The sequence below is a fragment of the Salvelinus namaycush genome, chromosome 18 (assembly GCF_016432855.1).
Source record: "Salvelinus namaycush isolate Seneca chromosome 18, SaNama_1.0, whole genome shotgun sequence".
Taxonomy (NCBI): domain Eukaryota; kingdom Metazoa; phylum Chordata; class Actinopteri; order Salmoniformes; family Salmonidae; genus Salvelinus; species Salvelinus namaycush.
In genome coordinates, this window is record NC_052324.1 from 31,525,616 (window position 1) to 31,537,622 (window position 12,007).

The 12,007-nt window shown below is 41.0% G+C and overlaps 1 protein-coding gene across 1 annotated transcript in view; it reads right to left on the minus strand.

Moving 5' to 3' along the window:
* LOC120062914 (zinc finger matrin-type protein 4-like) overlaps positions 1-12,007 on the minus strand; it is a 168,228-nt gene that overhangs the window by 22,747 nt on the left and 133,474 nt on the right. The window contains exon 4 of the mRNA XM_039012974.1: positions 9,032-9,253. Within this exon, the coding sequence (XP_038868902.1) occupies positions 9,032-9,253 (222 nt within the window). The remainder of the gene's footprint in view (positions 1-9,031; positions 9,254-12,007) is intronic.

Genomic DNA, 12,007 nt, shown 5'->3' on the forward strand with positions numbered 1-12,007 from the left:
TTAGTAGGGTTTAGGATGGTAGAGGATAATAGTGAGTTTAGTAAGGTTTAGGATGGTAAAGGATAATAGTGAGGTTAGTAGGGTTTAGGATGGTAGAGGATAATAGTGAGGTTAGTAGGGTTTAGGATGGTAGAGGATAATAGTGATGTTAGTAAGGTTTAGGATGGTAAAGGATAATAGTGAGGTTAGTAGGGTTTAGGATGGTAGAGGATAAACGTGAGGTTAGTAGGGTTTAGGATGGTAGAGGATAATAGTGAGGTTAGGATGGTAGAGGATAATAGTGAGTTTAGTAGGGTTTAGGATGGTAGAGGATAATAGTGAGGTTAGTAAGGTTTAGGATGATGGTAGAGTTAATAGTGAGTTTAGGATGGTAGAGGATAATAGTGAGGTTAGTAGGGTTTAGGATGGTAGAGGATAATAGTGAGGTTAGTAGGGTTTAGGATGGTAGAGGATAATAGTGAGTTTAGGATGGTAGAGGATAATAGTGAGATTAGTAGGGTTTAGGATGGTAGAGGATAATAGTGAGGTTAGTAAGGTTTAGGATGGTAGAGGATAATAGGGAGGTTAGTAGGGTTTAGGATGGTAGAGCATAATAGTGAGGTTAGTAGGGTTTAGGATGGTAGAGGATAATAGTGAGTTTAGGATGGTAGAGGATAATAGTGAGGTTAGTAGGGTTTAGGATGGTAGAGGATAATAGTGAGGTTAGTAAGGTTTAGGATGGTAGAGGATAATAGTGAGGTTAGTAGGGTTTAGGATGGTAGAGGATAATAGTGAGGTTAGTATGGTTTAGGATGGTAGAGGATAATAGTGAGGTTAGTAGGGTTTAGGATGGTAGAGGATAATAGTGAGTTTAGGATGGTAGAGGATAATAGTGAGGTTAGTAGGGTTTAGGATGGTAGAGGATAATAGTAGGGTTTGCAGAGTTTAGGATGGTAGAGGATAATAGTGAGTTTAGTAGGGTTTAGGATGGTAGAGGATAATAGTGGGTTTAGGATGGTAGAGGTTAATAGTGAGGTTAGTAGGGTTTAGGATGGTAGAGGATAATAGTGAGGTTAGTAGGGTTTAGGATAATAGAGGATAATAGTGAGGTTAGTAGGGTTTAGGAATGGTAGAGGATAATAGTGAGGTTAGTAGGGTTTAGGATGGTAGAGCATAATAGTGAGGTTAGCCGTGTTTAGGATGGTAGAGAATAATATTGAGGTTAGCCGTGTTTAGGATGGTAGAGGATAATAGTGAGATTAGTAGGGTTTAGGATGGTAGATGATAATAGTGAGGTTAGTAGGGTTTAGGATGGTAGAGGATAATAGTGGGTTTAGGATGGTAGAGGATAATAGTGAGGTTAGTAAGGTTTAGGATGGTAGAGGATAATAGTGAGGTTAGTAAGGTTTAGGATGGTAGAGGGTAAAAGTGAGGTTTGCAGAGTTTAGGATGGTAGAGGATAATATTGAGGTTAGTAGGGTTTAGGAATGGTAGAGGATAATAGTGAGGTTAGTAGGGTTTAGGATGGTAGAGGATAATAGTGAGGTTAGTAGGGTTTAGGATGGTAGAGGATAATAGTGAGTTTAGGATGGTAGATGATAATAGTGAGGTTAGTAGGGTTTAGGATGGTAGAGGATAATAGTGAGGTTAGTAAGGTTTAGGATGGTAGAGGATAATAGTGAGGTTCGTATGGTTTAGGATGGTAGAGGATAATAGTGAGGTTAGTAGGGTTTAGGATGGTAGAGGATAATAGTGAGTTTAGGATGGTAGAGGATAATAGTGAGGTTAGTAGGGTTTAGGATGGTAGAGGATAAACGTGAGGTTAGTAGGGTTTAGGATGGTAGAGGATAATAGTGAGGTTAGGATGGTAGAGGATAATAGTGAGTTTAGTAGGGTTTAGGATGGTAGAGGATAATAGTGAGGTTAGTAAGGTTTAGGATGGTAGAGGATAATAGTGAGTTTAGGATGGTAGAGGATAATAGTGAGGTTAGTAGGGTTTAGGATGGTAGAGGATAATAGTGAGTTTAGTAGGGTTTAGGATGGTAGAGGATAATAGTGAGGTTAGTAAGGTTTAGGATGGTAGAGGATAATAGTGAGTTTAGGATGGTAGAGGATAATAGTGAGGTTAGTAGGGTTTAGGATGGTAGAGGATAATAGTGAGGTTAGTAGGGTTTAGCATGGTAGAGGATAATAGTGAGTTTAGGATGGTAGAGGATAATAGTGAGGTTAGTAGGGTTTAGGATGGTAGAGGATAATAGTGAGTTTAGGATGGTAGAGGATAATAGTGAGGTTAGTAAGGTTTAGCATGGTAGAGGATAATAGTGAGTTTAGGATGGTAGAGGATAATAGTGAGGTTAGTAGGGTTTAGGATGGTAGAGGATAATAGTGAGGTTAGTAGGGTTTAGGATGGTAGAGGATAATAGTGAGGTTAGTAAGGTTTAGGATGGTAGAGGATAATAGGGAGGTTAGTAGGGTTTAGGATGGTAGAGCACAATAGTGAGGTTAGTAGGGTTTAGGATGGTAGAGGATAATAGTGAGTTTAGGATGGTAGAGGATAATAGTGAGGTTAGTATGGTTTAGGATGGTAGAGGATAGTAGTGAGTTTAGTAGGGTTTAGGATGGTAGAGGATAATAGTGAGTTTAGTAGGGTTTAGGATGGTAGAGGATAATAGTGAGGTTAGTAGGGTTTAGGATGGTAGAGGATAATAGTGGGGTTTGCAAAGTTTAGGATGGTAGAGGATAATAGTGAGTTTAGTAGGGTTTAGGATGGTAGAGGATAATAGTGGGTTTAGGATGGTAGAGGTTAATAGTGAGGTTAGTAGGGTTTAGGATGGTAGAGGATAATAGTGAGTTTAGTACGGTTTAGGATGGTAGAGGATAATAGTGGATTTAGGATGGTAGAGGATAATAGTGAGGTTAGTAAGGTTTAGGATGGTAGAGGATAATAGTGAGTTTAGTAGGGTTTAGGATGGTAGAGGATAATAGTGAGGTTAGTAAGGTTTAGGATGGTAGAGGATAATAGTGAGGTTAGTAGGGTTTAAGATGGTAGAGGATAATAGTGAGGTTAGTAAGGTTTAGGATGGTAGAGGATAATAGTGAGGTTAGTCGGGTTTAGGATGGTAGAGGATAATAGTGAGGTTAGTAGGGTTTAGGATGGTAGAGGATAATAGTGAGGTTAGTAGGGTTTAGGATGGTAGAGGTTAAACGTGAGGTTAGTAGGGTTTAGGATGGTAGAGGATACTAGTGAGGTTAGGATGGTAGAGGATAATAGTGAGTTTAGTAGGGTTTAGGATGGTAGAGGATAATAGTGAGGTTAGTAAGGTTTAGGATGGTAGAGGATAGTAGTGAGTTTAGTAGGGTTTAGGATGGTAGAGGATAATAGTGAGGTTAGTAGGGTTTAGGATGGTAGAGGATAATAGTGAGGTTAGGATGGTAGAGGATAATAGTGAGGTTAGTAGGGTTTAGGATGGTAGAGGATAATAGTGAGGTTAGTAAGGTTTAGGATGGTAGAGGATAATAGTGAGGTTAGTAGGGTTTAGGATAATAGAGGATAATAGTGAGGTTAGTAGGGTTTAGGATGGTAGAGGATAATAGTGAGGTTAGGATGGTAGAGGATAATAGTGAGGTTAGTAAGGTTTAGGATGGTAGAGGATAATAGTGAGGTTAGTAAGGTTTAGGATGGTAGAGGATAATAGTGAGGTTAGTAGGGTTTAGGATAATAGAGGATAATAGTGAGGTTAGTAGGGTTTAGGATGGTAGAGGATAATAGTTTGTTTAGTAGGGTTTAGGATGGTAGAGCATAATAGTGAGGTTAGCCGTGTTTAGGATGGTAGAGAATAATATTGAGGTTAGCCGTGTTTAGGATGGTAGAGGATAATAGTGAGATTAGTAGGGTTTAGGATGGTAGAGGATAATAGTGAGGTTAGTAAGGTTTAGGATGGTAGAGGATAATAGTGAGGTTAGTAGGGTTTAGGATGGTAGAGGATAATAGTGAGTTTAGGATGGTAGAGGATAATAGGGAGGTTAGTAGGGTTTAGGATGGTAGATGATAATAGTGAGGTTAGTAGGGTTTAGGATGGTAGAGGATAATAGTGGGTTTAGGATGGTAGAGGATAATAGTGAGGTTAGGATGGTAGAGGATAAAAGTGAGGTTAGTAGGGTTTAGGATGGTAGAGGATAATAGTGGGTTTAAGATGGTAGAGGATAATAGTGAGGTTAGTAAGGTTTAGGATGGTAGAGGATAATAGTGAGGTTAGTAAGGTTTAGGATGGTAGAGGATAATAGTGAGTTTAGTAGGGTTTAGGATGGTAGAGGATAATAGTGGATTTAGGATGGTAGAGGATAATAGTGAGGCTAGTAAGGTTTAGGATGGTAGAGGATAATAGTGAGTTTAGTAGGGTTTAGGATGGTAGAGGATAATAGTGAGGTTAGTAAGGTTTAGGATGGTAGAGGATAATAGTGAGGTTAGTAGGGTTTAGGATGGTAGAGGATAATAGTGAGGTTAGTAGGGTTTAGGATGGTAGAGGATAATAGTGAGGTTAGTAGGGTTTAGGATGGTAGAGGATAATAGTGAGGTTAGTAGGGTTTAGGATGGTAGAGGATAAACGTGAGGTTAGTAGGGTTTAGGATGGTAGAGGATACTAGTGAGGTTAGGATGGTAGAGGATAATAGTGAGTTTAGTAGGGTTTAGGATGGTAGAGGATAATAGTGAGGTTAGTAAGGTTTAGGATGGTAGAGGATAATAGTGAGTTTAGTAGGGTTTAGGATGGTAGAGGATAATAGTGAGGTTAGTAGGGTTTAGGATGGTAGAGGATAATAGTGAGGTTAGTAGGGTTTAGGATGGTAGAGGATAATAGTGAGGTTAGGATGGTAGAGGATAATAGTGAGGTTAGTAGGGTTTAGGATAATAGAGGATAATAGTGAGGTTAGTAGGGTTTAGGATGGTAGAGGATAATAGTTTGTTTAGTAGGGTTTAGGATGGTAGAGCATAATAGTGAGGTTAGCCGTGTTTAGGATGGTAGAGAATAATATTGAGGTTAGCCGTGTTTAGGATGGTAGAGGATAATAGTGAGGTTAGTAAGGTTTAGGATGGTAGAGGGTAATAGTGAGGTTTGCAGAGTTTAGGATGGTAGAGGATAATATTGAGGTTAGTAGGGTTTAGGAATGGTAGAGGATAATAGTGAGGTTAGTAGGGTTTACGATGGTAGAGGATAATAGTGAGGTTAGTAGGGTTTAGGATGGTAGAGGATAATAGTGAGTTTAGGATGGTAGAGGATAATAGTGAGGTTAGTATGGTTTAGGATGGTAGAGGATAATAGTGAGTTTATGATGGTAGAGGATACTAGTGAGGTTAGTAAGGTTTAGGATGGTAGAGGATAATAGTGAGGTTAGTAGGGTTTAGGATGGTAGAGGATAAAAGTGAGGTTAGTAGGGTTTAGGATGGTAGAGGATACTAGTGAGGTTAGTATGGTTCATGATGGTAGAGGATACTAGTGAGGTTAGTATGGTTTAGGATGGTAGAGGATAATAGTGAGTTTATGATGGTAGAGGATACTAGTGAGGTTAGTAAGGTTTAGGATGGTAGAGGATAATAGTGAGTTTAGTAGGGTTTAGGATGGTAGAGGATAATAGTGAGGTTAGTAGGGTTTAGGATGGTAGAGGATAATAGTGAGGTTAGTAGGGTTTAGGATGGTAGAGGATAATAGTGAGGTTAGTAGGATTTAGGATGGTAGAGCATAATAGTGGGTTTAGGATGGTAGAGGATAATAGTGAGGTTAGTAAGGAATAGGGTGCCATTTGTGAGGCAGCCTTTGTGTAAACACAGCAGAGTGCTGTGCTCTCACTCACTCAATTCTCAGAAACAACACCACTAGTGAGCTGTATAACCACCAACCAATGTACAGAAAATCTATCAAATGCTCTTCTCAATAGGTACCCAATGAATATTTAATGAACTGCATGGAAAAGTCACAACTGACAGATTTCCATCTACAATTGTTGGTTTAATAGCCATCCCACATCAGACAACTGTAAAACAATGTGCAAGGACAAGACAATTATGTGAGGCAGGACAAAAAAGAACAAAGAGGGAAAAGAGAAGTGCTATTTCATTTGGATGCATTTGTGTGAAAGATGAGCCTGCCTACACTGGCTCTGCAGCTCTATGAATTAAGCAGCCCAGCCCAACACTCCTCAGTGGCGCAGAGGTCTAAGGCACTGCATCTCAGTGCTAGAGGCATCACTACAGACCCTGGTTCGATCCTGGGCTGTATCCCAACCAACCTGCGCACAATTGGCCCAGCGTCGTCCAGGTTAGGGAAGGGTTTGGCCGGGGTAGGCAATCATTGTAAAATAAGAATTTGTTCTTAACTGACTTGCCTAGTTAAATAAAGGTGAAATAAAATAAATAAAAATCACTGTGCTGTGATTTGCCCTGGCTGCTCCTGCTTCCTCTCCATCCACACAATGCTAGTTCTGCCTGTTAGGATGATTTGCCACTTCATTACTAATTGATAATCACCTGAGAGAAACGCTCACTAGGCTGCGAGTGTTGAATTCTGCCCCCATAATGACTATAGTGACGTTGGGGAAACACTCTGTTAGACACAAAGTACAGAAAAAGAAGCTAATGAAAATGAAGCTGGCTTTGGGTTATGGCTCATCTACTTCAAGCGGCGCCTGTCTGGGAGAGAGCATTCAGAAGATATTCAGGGACAGAACCGTCTGAGAAACGAGGACAGCTTTGGGAGGCATTATACTTAACTTGAAATGATCACGCATGTTACGTCCCCCAGTTTCTGTGTTGTTGTGGGTTTGTATGTGTGTGTATTTCAGGAAATGGCTTCCTGGATTCCAGAAGCAGCTGATTGGTCGGCCCCATCGCTGATTGGAGCTCTGACCCCTCCCTCCGGTCTCTTCATTACCAACTCCTTCTCCAGCTTGATAAAAGCCTGTGTTCCTTCGTTAGGGAAAATAGCTTATTTTTATGTCCTGTGTTGATTGTTGTGGCGGTCAATAAAAGTTTTGTGGATATCATTTTTTAGCCGCTCCTTCAGAGGTATGTGTATGCCAATAGGACTTTGTGTTTTTGGTTAATTACATTTTTCACTTAAAGTATGGGTAATTATTCTGTTTCATTTGTTCCCAGGGAGTGTTTAGCTGTGGGCATACATAACCTGTAGTATTTAATCTGTCTATGCACACTAGGTAAGACCTGGGCGGACCACCCCCTGAATTTTGGTTAGCGTGCCAGGTGGTATTTAAAGTTAGATAAGAAGTGGGAAGGCAGGTAAGGTAGGAGAGGGGACTCGTTAACTTTAACTTTCTTTGCTTTGGTTCCGTCCAGCCCCTTTTCCCCACTTTACCGTGTTTAGGAATAATAAATTCCCTGTTAACTGTATTTTTCTCTACCTCTGTCATCCTGCCCCGCACATACAATCACATACTTTTTCACTCCACGGGGAGTTGAGATGTAGCAGGGTGTTGCATACCCTCCTCCAAGAGGTGTACGTAACAACGCAGTTCAAAGTGTCGAGTCAGCGAAGACTCATGTTAATCTCAAGCGTGAATAATCATCCTTGGAGTTAGTTCTAGGACAAGGCTAAATCTCCAATCAGATGTGACTGGGCAGCACTGAGCCTCCCAATTCACCCCTGACAAGACATAACCCACCTACCAGCTGTGAGCATCAATAACACCAGGAGTTAAGTAGCTAAGCAAAAGTACATCTTCAATCAGATGTGACTGGGTTGCACAGAGCATCCCAATTCGCCCCTGACAATGCAGAGCCCACCTATCAGTCATAAGTATCAATACGACTAGTAGTTAGGGGGCTAAGTTACATCTCTAATCAGACATGACTGAAGAGACATCCCACATTATGTCTGCTCATGCACTACTTAACTTTACAACATTCCGGGCTCTTCATGCTGCCCTGGTACCTTTCCCACCCCACCGCAGCAGCCTGCTGCTGGACTAATATTCTGTAATTGCTATTGACATATTGTGGGTAGGAGATAGTAAGAGAGAGAGAGAGAGCACCATTCCCCCTCCCACTCCAAAATTAACAGCCCGAAACAGGCTTATCGAGTCAGGGTACGTAGCAACACAGAACCTCTGCACTGTGGCTCTCTCTGGCTGGCATAGAAGCAGACACTAGCTATGTCAGAAGGGCTGTATGCAACACAGCCGGAACAATAGGAGCCTCATATTTAACATCAATCAAAAGATATTGGTTCTCCCTAGCTCCCTGTTTAATAGATGATAGTGTCATACTAAATAGTGTAATAAATGCCATGAAGTGTACAAATGAACGACAGCACATACTGACCCTATACCTGGGCATTTCCCAAATGCTTGTAATAGTCACAAGAATTCAGCTGATACGCATATTCTATTAGACCAGCAATGCAAAACTGTTCATTTGTGTCGCGTATTTTCCCCTATGCCTTTAGCCCCCAGTACTGTACATGCAGATTTCTTCATACTGGATGCACAATAGATTTGATGCACTCTAGTAGACAGGGTTCTATTTTCTAACTTACTGTAAGACCTTGTCATGGCTTTTTCCTGTGTCATTCCATATAACTAGGTTACTACACACACACACTTTCATATATAAATGTTACTACACACACACACACACACACACACACTTTCATATATACATTTTACTACACACACACACACAAACACACACATACACACACACATACACACACACACTTTCATATATAAATGTTACTACACACACACAATTTCATAATGTTACACACACACACACAATTTCATATATGTTACTACACACACTCTTTCATATATAAATGTTAATACACACACACTTTCATATATAAATGTTACTACACACACACTTTCATATATAAATGTTACTACACACAGAAGCAACGGTAAGTAACAATCCTGTCTGTTAATAAATGGGAGTGAGGGGAGGAGGCAGTGGGCTGCATGGTTGTCTGTGCATCTGTGCGACATGATGGAGCGAGAGAGAGACTGCCAGGTATTTAGTCTGGCTCAGGCATCCACTGTTATGTACCTTTCATCTCTCCCATGTCCAGGGTCTTGCCCAGCTGTTCCAGGAGGACAGCGCGAGCTGCGTTTTTATTGTGCTTCTTGCCGTCGTAGTGCTGCTGCGCCATGCCCGGGTTGTTGAACCAGGCGTTGCATAGCTGGCAGTAGCGGTCTGAGTCCCTGCGCTGCCGAGGAGAGGTCACCGGGGTCGTTTCCAGGGAACTTTTCACCGGACTGGGCGGCACCTCTGATTGGACAGAAAACAAAGGCAGTGGAGTTCACATCAACCTTGTTCAGCTGTTTGACAACACTCTCTAGACCAAAACATAAACAGGTGTTTTTTTTTTTAACCATCAGCTTTGAAACAGCTTCTGAACAAAACTTGAGGAAAATAAGAAGCATGGTAAAGCAAAAAGCTTTGTTGCCAAGTGAAACAAAAATAGCAAAATGTTAGGCAATAAATGAGCACTGATAAAAGGCATTGCATCACTTTGGCTCTGGCAAGCCTGAAGAAGAAATCCTAAATCATACTTGGCAATCAGAAAAAATACCCTGCTCTACTTACTGCTGCCTACTTGTGTGCAATGTTCCTTCATGCATGGATGCCACCATTAACACCGAACAAACATCAGATTGTGCAGCGCTGCGTTTTTCTGAATGTGATTTGCTATCAAGATAATCCATTTTACCACTTGAGCGCTCAGCCCACCCTTCGTAAGTCAACATTTACAGAGGTCCCGTTAGAAGACATCAGATCCCATTACAGACCACTGAGGCACTGTGAGGCAGTCATCATCTCCAAGAGGCAACTCCTGTGAGTGTCATGGCACGACAGAGTTGCAGTGTAGAAACACAAAACGTCAGCACCATGTTCTTCAGCCATGTTGATTATAAGGATAGGCTACAGCATGGTGATTTATGCTCATCTTTATGTCAGAACTTGTACTGTGAAGGGATTTTTGGGCACTGGCCAGCCGGGCTAGTAGACCACAATTTATACTAGCCTGGGTGATATTCTACTAGCCAAGGGTATTTTCTCCTGAAGTGTGTATGAAACACTGCATTATGGAAAGGGTATCAAAAGGGGTAGCATTCAGACAGTATGGAAAATTCATTTAAAAAAATAAGTACTCAAAGACCACTTTGATAAAGAACCTACTGCCTAAATATAGTAGCAGGAAGTAACAAACTGAGGCACTGGAAACAATGGGAAAGGTAGTGTAGGAAATAGCTTTTGATCTGGAGTGGCTACAAGCACACTGTTATATTTCTTGCCGGTTTGTCACTTATAGCACACAAAGGAATGTAAAAGTTGATAACAAAGCCCTTTGTTTAGACAGCATCCAATTCAGGCAATTAACTGCTGTAGCAGTAAAGAGGATGTCAGAATGTGAAACTGGGAATTAAGTGGCTGTAGGAGTGTGAAATGCACAGTATATAATTTGTGGGGGATGGTGATGTCAATGGGGCCAGGGAACAAAGAGGAAGCAGAAACGTATTCATTTCAAGAAGATAGATCTTTTTCATTAACAAGGCAAAGCATTTTCCCTCTTTTCCTTTTGTTTTGCTCAAACAGACATGCTGATCCCAAATTTCTTGTCTCTAATTGTGTCTTTCAGCTTCTTTCCACATAATCTAAGAGAAGTGCATCCCTCGAAGCAACAGAATTAATGATTTTCACTTCCACAAGCTACCAGCTTAATGCAATGTGTAATTTTCATTGGCAAACACGAGGCAATTCATCTCATTTGCATTATGCGTGCGTGTGGCGCAATATTATATATTTAAACAACCTGGACTTAGGGCTAGAAGTAACATAGTAAACGTAAATCTGGCTAGGTGGCTAACGCTAGCCAGGCTAAGGGTTAAGGTTAGGGTTAAGGTTGGGGTTAGGAGTTACGTTAAAGGGTTAGGGAAAGGGTTAGCTAACATGCTAAGTAGTTGCAAAGTAGCTAAAAAGTAGTAAGTAGTTGCAAAGTTGCTAAAATGCTGAAGTCCGTGATGAGATTCAAACACGCAACCTTTGGGTTGCTAGACATTTGCCTACCCATCCAGCCCGACCAAGCACACTACTTTCGTTTTGCCTTAAGTAACCTTCTGTCTTATGTGGTTTTGAATGTGTGTGCTTGTTGTTACACCACAGATATTAACCTTCCCTAGCAGCAGTGACATATTACAGTATTGATTGGGCTGCTCTGAGGTTTAGGGAAAACATCCATCAAAATCAGGCTCAGGGTAAAGGTTGTCATTTTTTTTTAGAAAACTTTTAAATAGGCTGCTTGTTGATTCCAGTCCTGACTAGACTAATAAGAAGCAGGAAGTAAAACTCAAAGCTAATAAACCTTTTATAGGAATATATTTATCCTTCATAAATACTGTAACTCTAGCACAACTTCATAAGCAATTCATGCTTACTGTACAAATAAGCAATGAGGGAAATGTAGCTATCCACTGTGGCATGAGGACCCCACAAAATGATGCACTCTAAATGGAACCCTAATCCCTGTATAGTGCAGGGCCCAGCTCTGGTCAAAAGTAGTGCGCTACAGTATATAGGGAATATGGTACCATTTGGGACACAAACAAAGTCTCCACCATGACTCATCATCACAGTAATTTCACTTAAAACTGCTCTCTGTGGACCACTGTAACCTCAGACAGGAGAATACAGTCCCAATGACCCAGACTGTTGTGTTCTTCAAAGTGAACTTCTGAGCCTTATAGCTTACTCTTAATAATCACCAGCCCTGCGCCATCCATCCAACCCATTCATTACAATAGCAGCCGCCCTATAGACAGATTAGCTGACAATGTCACGAAAACAATCCGCACGCTTCCTTTTGGGCAGAAGGCAGTGTGTTGTCATGATTCTGTCACTTGTTAAATCCACTTCAATCAGTGTGGATGAAAAGGAGGAGACAGGTTAAAGAAGGATTTTTAAACCTTGAGATAATTGGAGATATGGATTGTGTATGTGTGCCCCTGACGAATTGAGGCTGTT